Genomic DNA, 22,057 nt, shown 5'->3' on the forward strand with positions numbered 1-22,057 from the left:
CTCAGAATTATTTGGATAACAGCCTGGAACGAAAGCTCTTTAGAGAGCTATTGATTGCCCTGATACACAAGGACTGGATGCAAATTTACTGCAGCTTTAACTCAAGCCTGTGAAAGATATCTTAACATATAAGCCAGTTTTGATAAACAATTAACAATTTTTGATAAATGAAGGCACAAAACTGTACATGAAGTAGAATGCTATTTGAGGAGCATAACTGCAGATCTAAAACTGTTGATCCATGTGTTAATGTATATGTATTTGCATAATTAGAAAGTTTACAAAAACAGTGAGTGCATTTCAAGCATCATTTCACCCAGTTCTGATTAGAGGTCACCTAAGGATTCTTCAGGTAGTCTCATAAAATTTGTACAGCAAAATTTATGTGCTAAAGGCCATGAACTGGAGTTTATGTACCATGCTTCTACATTATATCTATCAAAGTACATTTTTTGAACATAAGAGGGCAGTTACCTGCTTTTAAGATCCATGAAATATTTTCCCTTCCATTAAGACAGTACAGAAATTGTACAGACCCTGGAAAGACTGGCATAAGCTATTCCAGTTGATTCCAGACTTTCAAAAAGGCAAGCATGTCACTGAACATCTGCTGAAACTTAAAGAGGTTATAGAAACATGAGCAACATTCATCTGTCCAAGTTCTGCAACTCTAGACAGCCAGCTGCCTATTGCCAGAAAGAAATTTCTTATGTGAAAGAGCTGCTGTTCATCTTTTGATAAACTAAACTTGAACACAAGATGTAGTAATGCATTTGAAAAAGTCTTAACTGTTGATGTTTATATAGACCATAAGTCTGCTGCCATCACCTAATTTCACAAGAGAAGACACAGTTCCTGCTAAGAGAAGCTTATCACTGAAAAGAGGTTAGCAATAACTAGGAAGGATACCTGCTGGTAAACAATGAAATTGGAGTCCAGGGTAAATGTGTTATCACAGAAAACAAGAGCTTTTTTAGGGGAAGAAAATTTTATTTAAAAACTGACAACTTTTAACAAAAATGATTTTACACTATTTTCCATTTTCTACAGAAATACAATAACTTACAGCTGTGCTTAGCCCATTATGTCACTAATACATATAAAAACAAGTCTGCTTGAATAGTGAAAAAAATCTATTTACCAACCACCACCACTAAAATTGTACCTGTAAATTTTGGAAGACATCTGCATAGAATAGTTAGGACTGTAGGGGTGCTCTTTTTTTTTTTTCTTTTTAATATCTTTTGTACTACTAGGATATGTAAAAATTTAATTAACATGCAATACAAAATATTTGAGATAAACAATGTAAAACTCAGTGTGCACAACTAGAAAGCAGTGCTAGGATGCCCTCCTGTGTTTCTAAATAGACATCAGAAAACTGAACGTTTCACATGGTGGAATTTCAACTTCCCTTCACAGCAAAACTAGAGTTATAACCATGAAAATCTATACCTGGCTACGTTCAACTGAAGATGGATTAAAGGTGTGGAGAAAATTATCTAGTACTCATTAACAATAAATAATTGTAGAACATCTCAAATCAACAGTAAGTAGATGGATTTTAAAAAGGAAGTTAGCTGTTACCTAGTTATAAGCATTTGTGAGATGACAGGGTGACAAACGTGCAGTTCATTGTTGCACCACAAATGTATACAGCACACTCCAAGAACAGTAAAACTTAAGCCATTCACTATTTCTTAAGACTTTCATCCTTCATTGCTGCATCAATTATCACATGGCACATCAAAGCTTACCATTCAACCCTAAATATCTTGCATGAAACTCAGGAATTGACCTATATGCTACTAATATGCAATACCTCCCAAACTAATGTGTTACCCTGGTTTGCACACAGGTATATTGCATGAATCTTTTTTCCACTACAGAAGAGGGAAAGAAAGAAGGGGGGGAAAAAAAGCAGCTTTCTTAGCTATTGATACTCTGTAGTATCCATATTTCTCTCTAGCTCCCCTTCTTTTAAAACTATAATATTCCACAACCTGAACAGTTTCTCCTCAACCACAGTGCTAATGAATATACACTACCCTAACTGCTTTCTTCCTTGAAGCCATTTGCAAAAGACACAGATGTCACTTACAATCCATCACAATAAAAATGTAAAAGCTACCATGTAGTGGCTGATACCATCTCCAAAGCACGGCCTGATCCTATGTCAGTGAAGTCAGTCGGAATTTTGTCACTCATTTTAACAGTTGTAAAAATCAAGCACTCAGATCAGAAACAAACTAATGACCAGATCCTGCAAATTATTTCTGTACAAGGACCCTGGAGGGTTTATTACTTGCTCATACTAAGCTTTCTGATTTAACGAACCCCCTAATTAAGTAAACCAAGGTTGTACTTATTGACTCAGGGCTTCCCTACAAATTCTTTCTACCTTCTGTCCTAGCAGCTACTAAGATAAAATGGAAAAAAAGTCCCCCAAACAACCAAACACCTGTGTGAACAGAACATGTCCTTGCTTTTTGAAGTTTTGCATTTAAGATGATGAGCAGTATTTTCAGTTATGCCCTGTCATTTTAGGTGCTCATTTTAGAACATTTGGAATGAATCACATTGTCTAGGAGAGAGGAAAGGTACTAGCATTCTCTAGTAAATATGAGTCCTATAAGGAGAGCTCTCTAATCCAGTAACTCAGAATCAGAAGGCATTCAAAATGATAAGTAATTTCAAAGATCTTTTTATAAGAATGAATCCCATTTAAAAAAGGAACATGAGAAAAGTATTGAAATAAAGTACCAAAAAGACTACTGTTTGTATTCAAATACCAATTTCAGTTGCTAGTTTGTGTCTGACATACTTTTTCCCAGTCTCCTGTGACACTGAAGTACTTCATCCAAAATACACCTATTGTTTCTTCTGGAGGACTCCTGAAAGGTATCCCCCAGGTAGACACTGGCTGAGCACCTCCCAGTTCTCCCAGCCTGCAAGACCTTAAAATCTTTCGCTGTCTCAAAGACTCCCTACAAGCACTTGGAAGAAACACCACCACTAATAATTTGGTTTGTCTATGCACACAATTGCTGAAGTATCATGAAAGTAAGGCAGACTAAGCCAGAAAGGGCAAGCAAGAGATCTCGCTGCTTTCAGCAAAAACCCTGACATTGGCAATGATCCTGCTAGACTGAGACTTAGGACAGGTCTTGCATGGAGGAGTTCTGTTCGCACATCACCAGTGTTACACAAAAATAGCCTTACATGGGGGATTTTGCCTTTTCCACAGGTCATTACAGAAATACAGTTCTGCCATCCGTCCACCCCACCCACACATACATACACACTTACTGTGGGAGAATAAAATATAGCCAATTTATTCACAGATAAGCTCTCTACTGATTACAAAAAAAAAGAAAACAATCCCCCTCTGAAATTAATTAATCCTATGACAAAGTATGACCAGCAAAAAACAAACTTAATATTCACTATCCTGTAGAACACTGGTCATTTATCAGATTACTTTCCAGTGTCTTGCTGTCCTGTCAGAATTTTATTTTTTCTGCAACAAAATTTACCATTTATGTAATTTATCTGCACTGCAAATCTACATAAAATTTACAGTGGTCACAACTGTGTATCTGAGAATTTTTTATAGAAAAAAAATTGCAAAATATTATGTTTAAAATCAATTGCATTTCCCCCTAATATGACACTGTGAGAATTAAATATTTTTTGCACATATCTTGATTAAAAAAACCATTGTGCCCTACATAGACTAGTACTTTGATGGACATGATGGTGTTACAAAATTAGTGTTTAATGGCTCACTTAAATACTGTAGTGCTGTCACTGCCTTGGATCATAATGCTACTTAAAACCATTTAAGACATCCACTGATTCTATAAACATGAAATTGAAGACAACATTCCCAAACATGCTTTTCAAGATGACTACCCAGTTTTAAATGTAGCCACTTCAAAAAAGAAAAACTAGAACAAAAGGGAATTAACACAGTAGGTATACATATATTTTGTCTTGTAAAAACAAGTTCTGGTACCATCTATAATTTACGTGATTTTTTAATAAGAGGGATTACTCTGTTAAAAAAAACCCAAACATTTATCTACTCGTTCTACGCAGCCATCCAGGAAATCTTACTCTATGAATGATGTCCCAGTTTCATAACTTTATTCACTACAAATGGACAGGAATACTGCATCCAATAAAAGCTCTTTGTTTCACCATAATTATATTCTGTTCAAAAAGTGTCCTGTGAAGAAAACATGCACCTTGCTGTGGGTTCTCCCCACCTCCATCTATACATTAATAGCAGGTTCCAGATGGTGCAGATAAAGATGCTTAATAAACTAGACTTCAGGTAAGAGTTCTACTCTTCAGAACAGTTGCATTGTATATAAGCATCTGCCAGCCATCAACAACTAAAAGCTTTTGCAATTCTAGTATATTCAGACTCCTAACAAAAGTTTTTTTAAAAAATAAATCTGAGACACATAGCGCATCAACACAGGTACTGTAAAAATCTTCCCCATCATAACACACTTCTTTGTGAGATACTGAATATCCTACTGAATAGTACTTGGGAACTCAGAGAAGAAACACGGCAACTGTCAGGAGTTTCCTGTGAGGCTGCAACATCAATTTAAGATATAGAATAACAATATGATGCAGATGAGAAGGTAAGGTCTAGTGTGAATCCTTAGGTACAGTATTAGCTTTTGGGTAGATAAAAAACACTATGCTAGACAAAAAAATGTAAAAGCCAGTTTTTACATGTTTAGCATTTAAGTTTTGATTTTTTTTTTTTAAATCAATAATTATAAACTGTAAAAATGTACCCTAATTCACTACAATAGACTATGCCCTGAGAAGTAACATTACACACTAAGTAAAAGCCACTAGAAAGTGTCAGGTCTATAATTCAAAAGCATAAACTGTCTACAAGGAATTTCTTGGAAGCACATATTTCCTCCATTTTTCAGCAATACATTGCTTCTTCAGAGGAAAAGACTAATGAAAGTTTATGCTAATTCTGGTTTTCCCAACTTTAACTACAAGATTTTTTTCCTTTTCTCCTTTAAACTCTCCTGGGGAAAATTAGATGGCTTCATAGATAAAGCTCTTGCTTTTCACCTCTGAAAGAGGATGTAGGCCTCGCATGACGTTCCGAAAAAATTGAGCCTGATGAACTCCACTTAAGGACATCAATCAGAGCACTTTTTGGGAGGTAGTTGGAGTTATCTAAACACAAAATGAGGCCACCTCACCAAGGCTTTGCTACATTCTTCTGTGCTGGTTGGAAGAACAGAGAAGAGGTTGGGAAGGAAACACACCTCTGAGCACATGGGAAAAAAAGAGGGAAAATTATCTTAGACAGGGACACTGAACTTCCTTTGAAACTAACTTGAATATTAAGCGCATTTGAGAACAGGTGAGTTACCCTCTTTCCTTTATATCTGACATTAATAAAACAGATCTAATTGTAAAGACCTTTCATCACCAAACGAGTAGAGGACAAACACGCATTTAAGTCAAATCTACATTTCACTTCACTGCTCCTTCTTCCAAAATTGCTCTAAAGATACAGCTCAGGAGTTGTGGGTTTTCCCCCCCCCCCACTAAGTGCAATAGTTCACTTCCTACTAAATTAAAAAAAACTAGGGAACATTCTTCCCTCACAGAAGGTAAAACAAAACTAAGCAACCAACCTTGTCCAAAAATTCAATCAGCAAGTCTCTGAGGACTCACTACTTAAATTATTCCCCAGTAGTCACATTTTGTTAATCTTATTATGTTATTCGGAAAAAGTATGCCTGTTGAGTCTGACTATTCAGACAAGCCTTTCCAAAACTCTTTGTTTCTGCTCGTCATTATTATACAGTACTGTTTTAAAAACTCATTAATTATCTACTTAGGAAAAAACTCACTCCTGTCCATAAAGACTAGCTACACATCCTAATTAGGCAGCACTAACACAAAACTGGAAATGCCAGAAATTTTGACTATAAATCAGAATCTAAGCTTCCTCACTATATTTCTGCTTTGCTTATTTGTCTTAAGACAAGTTCTATATAAGGTAATTAATCAAACAAACAGTATAAACCAACAATTTACTTTTCCCCCTATTTAAATGACAGAAGGATTTGACTGTATAAAGAATATGCAATAAGTCAACAGAACACTAACATGCAGACATGAGTAGATTAACAAATATTAATTAGAGCAGCTATTGCAATGCATTCCAATAATAACTTTTTACAAGTTTGTTATTGTAGCTATCTTTAATGCTGCATGTGTTGCTCCAGTGACTGTAACACACAAGATAAACCAAATGCCAATGAAATAACAGTTATTGTATTTAGCAGCAGAGAATTCAACCCCTTAAAAATGTTATTCCTTATTTTCTAATGTCTGTAGTTTCAAATTACATTTGTTCCTCAAAACCCTTTGTTTCTAGCACAAAGAAATTTCTACAGACTAATCCAATGAACAAAAAGAATGTGCATATGTTCAAATGACATATACTACAGCAAAAGATAAAATCAGTAAAAGATACAGAACTTTGTACAAAGCTGTTTATAAATGTACAAATTTTATATTTGAAGGAACTTCAGAAAGTGACAGCTGTATTCTGCAGCTTCTGTTAGACATTTTCTCAGCAAGGATGTTAATTGACTACATTATAATTCTCTCACCTCTGAAATACAAAATGACTAAAACATGTTACCTAAAGCAGCGGTACTCTAACCTTTATGCATGTTAACTACCAGTGGCCTGAATCCACTTTTCCTTTTTTTGAAGCAGTGCCCAAATGAGACTCTGCGGTAATATTGAACAGTTAGACAGGTATGTTGCAAAGATCGTAGTTCCAAAACATCATGCAGTTGTGACCTTAATGCAATTTTTTTGCAGTATCTCTTCAATCGTTTCATGTAAGAGGCTTCAGGACACTGACAGCTTGAAGTAATTCAGTTATATATTTTCTTCTTTCATATAATTTACATTGTTACCATTAAAAAAAGCAAAGTTTGATTTTGACAGCTTGTTGTTTGCATTTCTTTCAAAGGGGAAAACGTGATTAATTTCAGTTTCACTTTTATTGTTTAGCTTTCCGTATGGCAGAGTCTGGTCTGCAAACACTTCTGACTACAGCTATTCTCAATGGATTAAAAAGGGGGGGAGTATTTCCAACAGGTATAAGCTTTAAAAACCCGCACTTAAGAGTCATCCTACAGCCATCAGTGCTTTGTAAAAGTAATAAAAATATCAGCACCACCTCTAATCTGAGTTCTCAGAACATCTTTCAAATATGAAAACACAATGCAACTCTGTTCAGTTACATAGGACCAAATCCTGTCTTCCTACAAGCATGCGTAACTTGCGCTGACATGAATAGGAACTACACACGTGTATATGCGGGCAGCTGTTTGATCTTAAGTGTTTATGATGGAAAGATCATAAAATTCAATAGCACAGTACTTCCATGATATAGAGCTAAAAAAGACAACTAAAACTCCAGATTATAATCTGGAATAAACACATAATGGGGTTCAAGTCAGTTTCTAATATAAATCCTTTCCTCTAAAAACCTCAATCATTCCAGTGCAAGAAGAGAGCATCTCTTCCCTTCCACAGTTCAAGAAATATTTATTATCACACTCCCACTTCCCAGTCTGCTCCTGCCACCAGTATTTTTCTCATGAACAGGTAATTTTTGCCAAGGTAAACAGAACACACAACTACGCTACTCAGTAAGTAATCTAGGACCAAGAACATGATCCTTAATATACTGTCAATTGAATTCACACTTTCCAGGTTCATACTAGTCATTAATGGGATATTGTTAATCAAGCTGACCCAGGTGACTATACATGCTTTAATGTATCTTTCATACTCAAAAAACCACCAGGTCCTCTGGAATGGTTGAAATTTCTTGCTCAAGTTACGTCCTTAAATTCAGACTCCAGTTTGCGCCTGAACCTACCCATCTGTCAGTGGTCACGGAGACATCTTATGATGAAATTATCCTCTCAAGCCATTCCCACACCTGCTTCACACATCAGTTGTGTTGTTCTGTAACTAAAACCATCAACCAAGACAGCATCCCAGTGCACCTCAAATCAGACAGCCACGTAATATGTCCCAGCTATACAGATGCAGGTGTGGATGCTCATTGAGACAAAGCTTTGCCGTGGAGATGCTCAAGCCTAGGTCAGTCTTATCTAGGTACTGTAAACAGAAGAGTGTACATTTAGAAATGTCTCTGTAAGCTACTCTGTGCCAGAAATGATTTATGAACATACTCTTGGAGACGACAGGTTGTCTATTTTCATTTTAAAATGCAAGAGTAACCCTCATCCATCAAATTATTTAGAACTCTTGGAATTCCATGTTTCAAGTGCCTTTTTTCTCTCTAAATAATACCTTTTGAGCTGGCTACCTGGTTTTTTTTCTCCCTCATTGTTGTGCTCTCTGCCCAACAGAAACAGCAGCTTAAAACTTATCACAGTCAAGAGGCACTTTGGGCAGGGGAAATATACAGCTATTTTGGTGAAGACTCCAGCTTGAAAATCTAATCCCCTCAGTGAATAGTCTGTTTGGAACAGAGGTGATGTTGCCATTGTACAAACTTCTACAGTTGTACAATGTTTCTCCCCTGGGTCTTTGGAACAGCGCAATTCCATTAGTGTAAAAAATCCCTTACATAGACAAGAAATGACCAAAAAAATCATTCATGTTGAATTTCACTGGAATAGAAATGTGTTTCAAATTCCCTTAAAATTTACAATTATGTAAACAGAGATGTATGGTTGGAGAGGTGCTCTTAAGGAAGAGTCAGAAGGGGAGAAAAAAAAAACCAAAGAGTGAAGCTCTGCAGAAGAACAAAAGTGAAGAGATAGCTCCGTTCTGCTGTCTCTTCTTTTTTTTTTTTTTTGTATAGTCTCAATAACCAGTCAGAAGAATTACTTTTTCCTCCATCATCTACTGGACTTGCATGGTCTCAGTTAAGTGCAAGTTACCAATGTGTAATTTAGCAGGCTGCGATTCTGTAGTGTATATAATACATTCAGAAATGTGCGTCAAGTGTCATTAATTCTGGATTGTTGAGATAAAATAAATAAATAAATACCAAGTAGGAAATTAAGGTAAAGTAGTCTGTTCTAAGAAAGTATTTCAAAACATAGCTCTGACTGTAAGTTGTGACTGTGGACGTGTGTGTTTGAACTATTTTCTGTAACATTTTCCTGTATCTGTTTTTCAGGATTTCAACTTCATAGAATTTCCTACGAAACTCACAGGACAATGAATAACCAAACAAAAGCCCAGTTACAATAGTAAAAGGCCTGGCTCCAGTACTGTTACTGGAGCCTTCAGAAAGAAAGACTGCAGCCTGGTGTTCTACCAAAGGTTGCTAATACAAAAGTAAAACCAGTCACCAAATATAGTCTGAATCCAATACGGTGTTAGAAAGATGACAGTATAGTAAAGAGGAACAACCTGGACACAGGTTTAGCTGATGTTGACTAATCCTCCTATTCTTTTTCCAGACACTGTTTCAAAAGCATTTCAGACTTTTTTTTAAAGCCAAATGATTCAGAGTCCACCTTAATGTAGAAATTAAGAAAATAAGAAAAACGACATGATAGGAAGCTGACACAGAGTGATTTCTTAAAAAGTTTAAAGAACAAAATGCATTTGCTTAACCAAAAGGTATGCCAGTTCTTTAATAAATAAAGTGACAGACTTCTACTCTGAATATGAACTTTAGGACTGACCATTAGAAGAGTGAAAAACACATGGTTAGCTAACACTTGCAACCAAGACATGCCTTTGTGTCTGAAAAGAGAATATTGCACTAAAAGAAGAACCCTGAAGGCTTTAAACTCTTCCTTCACTGACCTAAAAATGTAACTAACCATTTCCTGTACGCAGCAGCAAACCTGGCTTGGTCCGCATCCCTACAAGTTGATAATACTTTGTCAACGAACCGGTATTCCATTTCTGGACCAAGAGAGTCCTGCATAGGAGCACGCTTCAGACGTTTTGTTTCTTGGGTATAGCCTTGTTTGCTGCTGGATTCATTCAAACCATCAACATCCATAGCTTGTGCCATGTGAACTGTTGCAGGACTGTGGTGGGAATTATTCAGAGTTTCATCACTGCTGTCCACAGATGATACCACCGCACTCAGAAGAGGAAGTTTGTTGCTCAGGTGGTGCTGAAGGTAGAAGACTCGCCTTCTTCAGAGGAAAAGAAAGGAAGAAAAACAGAAAAGAAAATAAGTCACGCACTGAAATAATCTACTGTTGCTGCTGAACTGCTTCAGTTCATTTGCCATTGCACGAGATTCCTCCCCAGACACAAAATCTGCTGTCACTGCTCACACTCTACAAAAAAGGGCTCAGTGTCACTTTGGCAAATCTGCTGTTACCTAATCAGGCACATACACCCAGCTGGCAAAGCAGAGATTTTCTGCAGCTGATCCATCTTCTGCCTATCTTTTGCCCTTCAAACATATTAAGTGTGAGGAGGCTGATTAGCAACATCATGTGGCTCCTGCACAAACAACAGGGACAAGCAGAACTTACATCAACAAGATACTTAAGCCCAATCAAATTTTCCATTCAACAGCTCTGATTATGCTCTTGAATGTTTTCCAACGGCTTAAGACATGGTAGCTTAGAAATCTTTTATTGAGTGGTACCTTTTAAAATCAGAACAATTATTTTCCTGGAAACATCAGGCAAAGAACAATCCACAAATAAGAAGGACACTCTTTTGACTAAGTCCTCTTACCTATGACACCACAAGGTTTCATGCCCTGGGTAGGTATCAATCAGTTCAGTGCAGAGTTCCAACTCTTCCTCTAAATGGCGGGGGAGATCCACACTCTGCTCCTCTGCACAGGCAGCTTCAGCCCCTGCACTTTCCTCCTCCTTTTGTAGGCTAGGGTTTTGCTCATTTACCATTTCATTTTGTACCAGTACATTATTGTCAGTCACAGTTCTGCCTATCAAGGACTTGAGTAAGAACTGGCGGTAATGAAATCCACTATGGTCTGAGACATGCATGGATACCCAATATTTAGTGGATGAAAGTTCATCAAGGAGAACCTGAAACAAAAAGCAGCAACAGTTATTAACCAGTATATAGGAGGAATTTACCACCACTGTTTCTGTATTAAGGTAACCTCGCCTCTGAGGATTTCAGCCACTGGTAATGGTTAAAGAACACACACAGAAAAATGAAACCATCATTGAGCCTTTTCCACTGTGTGCTGACAAGTACTTTGGCATCCCTGCACAAAATAAATCACACTTCTTCCAAACTCCGAAAAGGCAGGTGTCTCAGAAACCTTCCCACAGGGTGAGGGAAAAAAAAAAAACCCTCAAACCACTTACCATGAGAAATAAGCAGTGGTTTAAGACTCTCAAAATAGTTAAGAACAGACAGTTTAGAGGAGGCAGAGGGTACACCAAACTACATGGATATTAGTTTGAAATATTTTAATTTTTGCCTAGTGTATTATGGGTGTCAGAGGGTCGGGGAGTTGCTTAAAAAAAAAAGGGGGGATTTAAAGTAATTTACACTTTCCATGAAAGAGTGTCGATCACTAACACTGTGTTCCAAGTCCTAGAGCCTGAGGAATACAAAACTATTTGACCACAATTAAGTTGTTTGGTTTGGTAATTTCTGAAGTCTCCAAAAGGCTTTCACAATAACAGTGGTAAATACTTCTATTAGTGACTGCAGCTGTATTTGTAATACTGCTGGCACCTACAATTTTTCTCTTAATTCTAAATGTTTATAAACCTTCAAAATCTATTTCTAGGCAGACGGGTGAGTTTGGCTTCTGGGCAAAGCTTCTTTTACTTTACTTTCTCTATTAGAACTAATGGTTGTATTTCTTTAAAGGCTTTAACCAGTTTCCTCAAATTGCTCCTCCTCTGGAGTTTAAACTCTCCAAAAAGATCACAACTACCTTTTTCATTTACTTCTAAAGTTTTTGGATATAACCTCACTGGTATATCCGTGCTTTTAATCTCTTTTTCTAAGCTACCTACATCACTTAAGAGTACCAGCTGATGCAAAGCAACTTTCATAGGCGCAAGTCTTTCTTTTTTTCTCCTGCAGCACAATAGGCACAGCCTCCCACAAAGAAAACCACAGAAATGCGCATGGCTAGTTATACACCTTTTTTTATGGTGCGTCTGTTCTAAATGAGCAAATATGAGGCGCGTAAATAGCACCTTCTACCCAAGATACTCAACACGCTTTTTTAGGTCTTGACAAGAGATACCAGCATTGCCTTCCTCCTACAGATCAGCAAACTGAAGGCCATTGTTATATAACAGCCCACACATGGGATTTTCAAGGGGGCTAAAACTCCCCACCTCCAATTCTGTACTTTAAACCACAAGATCAGCTTCTCTCTTCTCAGCAGAATTGAGCTTATGTTTTAAATGTCTGAACATTAAAATTTAAAAGCCTCTTAAAAACAACATAAGGCTCAAGGGTGACAGAAAAATCAGATCAGTCTTTATTCAGCTGGAACTCATAATATGGACATTATGTCCAATTTAGATCTTGGAATATTCTGATTTACCTGACATGTTTATAAGCCATAAAGTTACAGGGGAACACTGTAATTATGCATTTTAACTCCCTGCACAAAGCAAACAGCATGATTCCCAGCATCACTCCTTACCTGAACTAGAAAACCTTTTAGAAAAGCAAGACAGAAGATTGCCATTAAATCTCTTGATCTACAAAAAAAAAAGCCTCTCCTCTAGCGACCTCAGAGTAACAGTGTAAGATGCTTCAAACAACTGGAGGTAAAACAAAAAGCCAGCTAATGTCTGAATTCCAACAGAGGTTCTTCCTTACCAAGCCAGTTTTCTCCATTTCCACACTGAACAGCACAAGCCCTTTGCCATTCTTCTGGAAGCAGAGATGATATGAAAACGCCTACCTCCCCACTGTTGAAAACCTCTCACAAAGGGCCCTCTTCTACCTTTCGTGGTTAGCTGAGTACCATGGAACTGGCATCCTGTTCTAGAATAGCACATATGTGCTTGGTGACCTTTGCCTCAGTCTCTCAGTCTGCACTCCCTCTTACACACTCCCTGACCTTATGCTTGCTTTTTTTGAGGTGCTTACCCACCATAAACCACAACCCAAAACTTCCTCCCTGGTTTGGAACACTGCAGAAATGAAAAGGAACTGTATCTGGGGTAAAAAACGTTAAGGATAACCAGATAAATACGGCAACATCCACTCACATAAAAGTCAGGTGCCTTCGGAGGTTCAGTCACCTAAGAAAAAGCCAAGGCCTTACTGGGGAAGTCTACTGGAAAAATTACTTAGTGTCTTCTGAACATACTTATGTCTTCTAGGCATTACACAAGAGATGTTTTGCCTCATGACAATCACCCCACCACTTGTTTCTTTGCTCGTTTTTTTTAATTGTAGGGCCAGATAAGTCGCTCTCCATTCTGTAATTTTGAAGGTGAGTATCATTCCTACCTAAAGGAAGAAAAGTTTGTCCATTGTCCATCCTTGCTGAACTACATCCTCTATTTGTACCTGCATGATTTCTCTGAAGCATGATGATGTGCATGAATTACAACAGACTATACTGATACTACTCTCTTACTCTGGTTCTCCAACTAATTACACACCCACCTATTAGTAGAAGCCCATGTTTTTCCCCCATTAGCTAACTGTACTGTCACATGAGAAAGCTGAAGTCAAGCTTTGTTGTCCTTTTCTGAGGTAAGCACTCCAATCCCAGAAAGACTAGATTGGTTTGGAACAATCTATTCTTGACAAATCCTTAATTGATATTAATGAGCCCTATTCAAACAATACGTGAACTTGCTAATGTGGTTCAAATTCTGCGGGAAAAACAAACTGAGATTTCTATATTAAACAAGATAATGTCTTTTACTGTCTAGACAAGAAAGAAGACACATCTATATTCTATGAGAAAATCTTTCTACAGGGCCAAAACTTTCTCCTCTAGTATTTTATATCTTTTTCCCCAGAGTCTGAACTGAGATTGAGTCTGCAGAAGCATTAAGATTACAAAATGAAAGGAAAAAACCCCAAACCCTACCAAACAACCCACCCCCTCATATCCTCCAAAGTAGGCTAACAGTCTCAGAAATTATAGACCTGTTTTGTGAAGTCTTATTTCAATGACAGTACAACGTATACATTATGTTCCTGGGCCTCTGTTTTCTTGTACACTGTAATAAAATCTACCTCAAACTACAGGCAAAGTTTGTATTACATCAGAAATGTGGCCCTAAATAATACAAGGTACTTTAATTTGAGGCAACCTTGCAAGAACTAAATGGCTGTAGAATCACAGCGACTGTTTTATCTGCTGATTTTTTCAGCACAGTTCCAGTCTTACATCTCGGTGAAATTCACCCCTCTTTTCAGATATTCAAACACAGAAGTGGCTGAAGTTACAGAATGAAACACCAAGCAAAAAAACAACTTGAAAATTTTTGCGAAAATCTGTAACGTCTGCTTTTTCCCAGTCCTTCTTTGTATTTGCTTTTTTCCCTCACATCACATCTTGCAAATAATCACTTTCTAACTTTGCCTTTTGAAGTTACCTAAACACAAAATTTATCTCAAGGTTCTCGATATCTTTTAGGTTCCACACTTTCCCCTAATTTTCCTGCATCCCAAACACCTTCTGCTAGGCCACCTCAAGAGTTGCATTGGTGGTGTCATGGAAAAAAACCCAGAGGCAACATGGAGATTTCCCAATGGGTTAAACTTACTCCTCAAGGAACAGCAGCATCAGAGAAATTTTGCCAGAGGTAACAAAAGCCATTTGGAAAAACTAGAGAAAGCTATCAGTTCCTTCATAATCAGCCTAAGAAGACGACCAGTAGGGGAACTGGGATGGCGGGCAAGGCAAATGGACTTGGGGGTGATTGAACAAATTTATAACACTTCCTTTACAGGCATGCTTGTGACTTCTCACACAAAAGCATTGACAACTGCCAATGAATAAACCAACCAGAATAATTCCAGCTCTGAGAAGAGTTAGTTCTACCACAATGCAGTTCTTTCTGTTTGTTGAAATTAGTAAGGATAGCAAGCACAAAAAGCCCTTAGGGTGCTATCCTGATCTTCAAACTACTGTTAACTAAAGCATAAAATGACTTGAGTTTTAATTAACAGTGCTAACTTTTTTCCCCCTTTTTAATAAAGCTATTAAAGACTCACATGAATGTCCCTGTTTTCCATTAATATAGACCTCTAACCCTAAATTCTAACCTGCAACCTATCCCAATCCTGTAAGTCTTCTGAGTTTTCTGTAATTACCTTTTCAGACAAACTTGCTAGGCAGATGTGTCCAAGTTCTGTGCTGCCTCCCTCATGGAGCCTGGAACATACTTGCCATTTACTACCAGTCTGACAGAACAATTTTTTAAAGCGTCTCAGGTGACAACTAACAGGAAACATCAGCAAAACAACATTCATTGCTAGCACTAGCTGGCCTGTAAGACATAAAAATAACAGCTATACTGACTCAACAACCTCCACTAAATTCCTCACTCTCTCCCCTAGGTACTTATTCGAGGGCAAAATGCAGCAGCTGCCATTAGAAGTGTGAGTGATGTGTCACTATATGAGCCTAATATTCACAAGGAATTCATCTAACTGCGTAGAAATGACAGTTTTACGAAACTGCCTATATAATTTTAGACCATGTCACATTAACTAACTCAATTTCCTGCAGGTCTCAATTTTTTAGATACTACCATGTGACCTGAGATGTCCCTGCCGGAGCTGAAATAGCTTCATCAGCCTGCAGTTTAAATGCTGTCAAAAGATACTGTTGGAGCTGAAGAAACTAGTTACAAACACTGCTATGCTCTCCCTGAAATTCCTGCTGTCTTTACTTAATCCTTCAATATTCTGAAACCACAGATAAGCTAAATAAGGTATTAAAATAAGGCATTTGCGTTACATTATCAAAATAATATTTGTCATGTATTACCTTTTTCTCTATTAGGAATTTCAAGACTAGTGCCAGAAAATTTTTTTTCAGATGCGCCTTCTTTATTTCAGTTCACACAGTCCTGTCTACCCTCTTGCCACAAGTTCATTAACACTACCAACAGACAAACTGACCTTTGTTCCAGGCAAGAAAAATCTGTTCTTTCTACTGAGCAGAACCTGCCTACACTGGCAAGAAAAATTCAGAACATACTCATTGCAATATTTTGCCTGTTATTTGTAAACATTCTTAGCTACCTGTGCTAACTTAATATGATAGTCTCCATCCATGTTATAGGATCTGCTTGGCAAACCAATGTTTTTTTTTTCTTAGACACGGAAATCTAAGACTTTATTTACTATTTTATTATACCTTGACAGTCAGCTTTCCCAAATGCTGTAAAACCCAGATGCGATGGGACCAGGCGTTGTAGTTGCTTGGATATCTCCCAGCAGCTTCAGAGCAGACATTCATTTCCTCCTGCACTAGTCGCTGAATTCTCTCCACAGGTGCTGCTCCCAAGTTTCCTTTAGTCACGAGGCTGGCCAAGGAGTTTTCCTGAATTAGGTGTTGCAGCACCCATCGTCTGGTTAAACGATGTACAGTGTTAATGGTGAGAGAGAAATTTTAAGAGAAAAAAAAGTTTTTTAATTTATATAAATCAAACCTTTCTCATATTTCAATTATCTGAACCACACTGTAACTAGATGATAAGTAGTAAACATAACCACCTGAACTCTTCCCATACTTAAAGCTATGACTTTATGATCACACTCCAAAAAAAATTTAACTCTATCTGTATTTCTTTGTTCGCTTGCTGTAAGTGGTCAAGGCTACTTACAGCATACTAAAAGAAAACAGAAACTTTATGAAAAAAATGCAAGAAGTGTCTGCATGACATTTCTAATTAGCTCCTCTTTCAGAGACTTATACAGCACTAAAGTATCCAAAATGAGACAGAAAAAAAGTGATCCAATAAAAAAATTTAACTGTGCTTTGTATTTTTACATTTGTCAGTACTGCACACAGCAAGCCAAATTAGTTTCTGTATATCATCAGCAGAAACGAACTGCAAAAGACTTGATTTCAAAGGCTATAGGTATGACCAAAACAAATGTTTTTACTACTGAATTATACATATTTATTCTGAAATGACTGAGATAGGCACAGATTCCTACAAGGCTTTTAAATTTTACTTTGGACTGATTTTAGTAGTATTTTAGAAGTATTTTTAGAGGTGTCCTCGATGCTGCAGAAAACGTGCATCTGCAGACCCTACACAAAAGGGTCCTATAAAAAGGGATCAGAGATGTGTAGATTTCCACGTGGCAGCATGTGTCAAGAGAATTGCAATGGTCCCATATGGTATGCGCTGGAAGGCTGGGCATCCTCCAGTCTGCGACACAGAGATTTTTCTGTTTTGTGGCTCACATTGGTTCAAAAACCAATTAATTGCTACTTTCAGAAAGGTGTCACTCCTGGTAAAAGAAATCAATAAATAAAATAAAAATAATAAATTAATTTCCTTAAAAAATATAATTCTATTTTGCAATTCACATATAAAATTGCTTTTTTTTTATTTTTTATATATATATAAAATAGATAAGCCAACCACTGTTAAAAAAAAGTTTTGTACTCCATCTGCTGCTTCTCTCATTTGAAAACATTAAAAATATTCTTGTTCACTGGTCTTTTTTATTTAAACTTTGTCTTTTTCTTAGGTTTTCTTTTTAATATTTAAACTATTGGAATATAGTATTAAAGATAACTTATAAGAATGCAATTTTTAAACTGACTGCATTTCTCAACAGAAATCACAAGCAGTGGACTGAAGCCAGTGTTCATGCACTGGCTTCCTATATAGCATTTGTTTTAACTGAAGATGCACAGCCAAACAAACCATGCTCTTTGACTGTTGTGTAACTTTATTTTATAAAATATAGTCATTTTGAGGACTTAATTTTTGCTTTTTAAAAGTATCTTTGACCAAACATCACCATCTGGTATTTTTTCACTTAAATCAGCAGATTTTTAAGAAATGGGAAATTCTAAGAATGTCCAGGAACAAAAGCTAAATGAGTAGAGAGTCATTCATTTAACAAAAGACATATATTATTTCATTAACACTGACTTCTAAGTAAAATAATAAAAGGACAAATTATGTTGATCCTACAATTATTTCTGTTTCTTAAAATTAGGATTTTTTTATAAAATAAGGAATTCTGATAAATCATATATATAGGAGCATGTGAAAAAAATGTAGACTCTGTGGCTACAGCAAAAGAAAAAAAAATTATAAAATGAAATCTAAGCTACTTTCTAGAGCTTTTATGTGGGTGGAAAGACAGACAAGCACCACCTCAGAAGATTTAAAATGTATTTTTGGTACCTGTCAAATATCATGGTATTATTCCAGATGTTTTTAAGAGAACATTTTCTCCAATAAATTTGGAGAAAAGAAATCCAATTTCTTTTTTCACTGTATGTATGTTCCTATTACTATTACTATTGCAGTTCCTGGCATTACCGCAAATGAACACAGGATTATTCAGTGACGATTGTGTAATCAACAGTTATACTGACTGTATATGCACAAGATCTGTTTGAAACCTCCCACAACGTAAAGCAAAAGGCCATATGGCAAAATGTATGACAGGTATTTTGCTATCTTTAGTGACTGTACCTGCCATGTGTAAGAAAAAAAAAATTATCTTTTTTTTACTGAATTTTGTAATTGCCCCATTCTGTTTTTTTGCACTTCTGCCTGAAATTTGGTATCATGGGGCCACAGAAAACTCAAGATTTATCACTATGTTGATATAGAAAGAAAATTTTGTGCACATCTTATTTTCTAACATGTATCAGTCATGGTCACCACATCCAAATCCAAGCCAAACGTTTATACAATCATCCTCAAATATACTTTGCTGCTTTAGCCAAATACGAGAAAGAACAACAAATTATAACACCATTAAAATACTCCCAATTTAAGATTGCATACAAGTTATAAACAGAATTTTTTTATTGTTTCTAACAGGTAAGTCTTAAATAAATATTAAAAACCTACCATTCTAATTTCATAAAAATGTATTCATCATCATAATGATATGGATGGCACCAGGTTCAGGACTAGTTAGATGCAAAAAAAAAAAAAATCACAGTTTTCCAGTGTTAGCTACCATGAAGGAAAGGCTAAACCATTGACAAACTGAAAGATTTTTTCCCATTATTTCTACATACACCTTTTGCTTCAAACAGAGCAGTCAAGCAGCATGAGTCAGTAGTATGGAGAGGATGAAAAGCAATTGAAGAACAACAAAACTAAAAACCAATGCTGCAGAAATCCATCAGTGTTGTTGCTGTATCAACACTACTAAGAAAGAAATTCACAGAAATTATGATGCCTAGGAATATTCCACGTATTACATTCTAGGTTAACTTTGAGAATTTTCAGGTCATGCACTCACAAAGAATTTACCAACAACTGCCTGTTCCAAAAATTTGTGTTTTCAGTATGACTGAAGATTCATTTATGTTTTTGACAGAGTATGAATCCCCTAATGGGTTATCGACTTTACAGTTGTCCTAATGCTGGACATGGGAAATACAGACATTGTGAACTGCCTTCTAATGTGTGACATTCAAATCTCTTTAAGTCTGCCTATAAAAGGATCAGTTGTCTTGTGAAAAATATGTCATGGGGAGGGGGGGAAAAAAATCACACATATACCAAGATATATTTTTCTTTGAAACAAAGTTGAACAGTGAATCTATACTTCATTTGGCTGTGCTACAGGCATTTTATGTATCCTCAGTCAAGACAGAGATAGTTAGCTTTGTGCTTTTGAGTAATTCTGGAGCTATATTTTCAAAAAATGTGCTCTGTTATTTTAATATTTAGTAGTGGTGACTTAATGACATTGCTTAAATTAGAAACAATAAAAATAAATTCACCAAACCAAAAAGACCAGTATTGGAATGGAAAAGAACCCAACTTTGGTTATAAACATTAGCTTTTACAGATTCTTGTCTCTCTGAAATGCCTGCAGAGAAGCAATATAGTATAAGCTGGAAGAGGGAAAGAGGGAAAAACCCACAATGCTCAAGTACCTACTATTGATGGAATCAGAATTCTCAGCCTGAGAATTTTAGGTGCTGCAAGACATGATAAACCTTTAGGAAAATTTATCCCACCTCCAAAGTTTATTAAACAAATATGCAAAAAAGGTACATATGATTTTAGTTTTAAGTGTAAAATATTGACAGGCATCTTCAAAATCCAAAGCATGGTAATTTACAATGACTGGCTCAAAGAACCTGCTATATGTCTAGATGTCCTACTTCATCTACGGTTGTCCTTAATGCAAGCACAGAAAAAAAAAAACCCTAGGAAAAACATTTAAGTTTGAGGAGGCAACAGAAGGCGACGGAAACAAACCTATGAATCCATGTTTCTGGACTCTTTGGAAACTTGGTTAATGCCAGTTTTCCAAGATGCAAATCTTTAAGTGGATTTAAAGTGCCAGACAGTATTAATTCTTTCCTACAAAAGATAAAATAAATTTGTATGAATAAATGAAGTAATGCAAAAACAGAACAAAAATCACAATAACAAATAGCATGGCATTTCCTTTGTATTGTAATAGAACTTCATTGTCAAACTACATGAGTTTAAAAAGCCTTTGGTGGATTAACCCATTCCACTCTGCTATATATATGCACACGCTATTCAAGCAGGCCCAATAAAACAAATACAGATCAAAGAACTTCATTTTACTCTGAACACATACAACCTATTGGTTCCCAGCCTACCCAGAAACCACCAAGTCAACTGTATTTGAGTATGGCTCTCCATCACATTTTGTTACTAATCAGAAAGCCAAGGAGTTTGGGCTTTAGGTAATGCCTGTTGAGAATAATGTTGCTTTTATCTGCACACTCCAAAAGCACCTTGATATCACAAGCAGCTTTTTTCTGTTGTTTTTTTTTCTTTGATACAAGTGCTGCCAATAGGGTTAAATATATGACTAACCATTCCTTCGAGAAATTAGCCCTTAGATCATTCTGTCCATCGGAAAAAACTGTCACTCTTCCACACAGCCTAACCCCCTCACACACACGTACTTTCAGTTTTTAAATATGGCTCTAGATAGAGTATCAAGGCTCCCTAAATTCAGAAAGAAGTGGGAAATATTCTGTGTATGCAGAACGTTTTTCAAGCTTAACAGAAAGGCTGAAATTGCTAAATTTACTTAGGTGTAAAACAACTTTTGGTTTAAAAAATAATTTGCCTAACAAAACTTAATGTTCACCCAGCGTAACGCTTCCCAGAGTACCTCTGGCAGGCAAAGCAAAGTGAAGGTCTGTATTTATCTTTCTCACATTCTTTGCAAAGAATTCCCAGCTCCACACCCTACCCTTTCTAACTTTATAACTCTTACTGCCTGTCCTGAGCATGTTTGTAGATGTCACCCCATCACTGGTTGCTCCCAGGACATCAGTATCCATATGCTATTCACTAATCTAGTTGATCGGGGCTTTGAAGTAAATCTAGAGTAAGTTCCAAAGTTATCATCTGCAGACAAGAAGCATGCATTTCCCAGTACCTCCAGAAGTCACAATTAAAAACTGGGAGTGCAAGAAGTAGAAGCAATTTTGGCATGGGTTCGGTGAGGCTTTTTTTGTGTGTTGGGTTGTGGGGGGGGGTGGTGTTTTTAATTTTTAAATTTTTTAGATATAATTTATGGTTCATCATAATGATACGCATGCACCAGTGGCACCAGGTTCAGCAAGAGGACCACTAGTAGGTGCAGATGATCAATCTTCTGTCCCCTGCCTCACCCCCTACCCCCCAAAAAAATAAACAGCAGTGGGAAGCAGACAGTGAGGAAATACAGTCTGAAAAAAGCTACTATCCTGGGAAAAGGTGAAACTTCTCTGCACTCTGACACAGAACATATAATGTGGTTTTAAAGTTATGGCCTGAGTCTCACAAACAAGTTGACACATTCCTTTAGTGTGAGCACTTACTGTCATTTTCTGTTTTGA

At 36.7% G+C, this 22,057-nt stretch overlaps 1 protein-coding gene across 1 annotated transcript in view; it reads right to left on the minus strand.

Annotated features, from left to right (window-relative positions):
- Positions 1 to 969: 969 nt before the first annotated feature.
- PTAR1 (protein prenyltransferase alpha subunit repeat containing 1) overlaps positions 970 to 22,057 on the minus strand; it is a 45,403-nt gene continuing 24,315 nt past the window's right edge. The window contains exons 4-7 of the mRNA XM_075078352.1: positions 20,448 to 20,552; positions 16,382 to 16,595; positions 10,777 to 11,093; positions 970 to 10,220 (exon numbers count right to left, since the gene is read on the minus strand). Of these exons, the coding sequence (XP_074934453.1) occupies positions 9,872 to 10,220; positions 10,777 to 11,093; positions 16,382 to 16,595; positions 20,448 to 20,552 (985 nt within the window). The 3' untranslated portion in view covers positions 970 to 9,871. The remainder of the gene's footprint in view (positions 10,221 to 10,776; positions 11,094 to 16,381; positions 16,596 to 20,447; positions 20,553 to 22,057) is intronic.

The sequence above is a fragment of the Phalacrocorax aristotelis genome, chromosome Z, assembly GCF_949628215.1.
Source record: "Phalacrocorax aristotelis chromosome Z, bGulAri2.1, whole genome shotgun sequence".
Classification (NCBI taxonomy): Eukaryota; Metazoa; Chordata; class Aves; order Suliformes; family Phalacrocoracidae; genus Phalacrocorax; species Phalacrocorax aristotelis.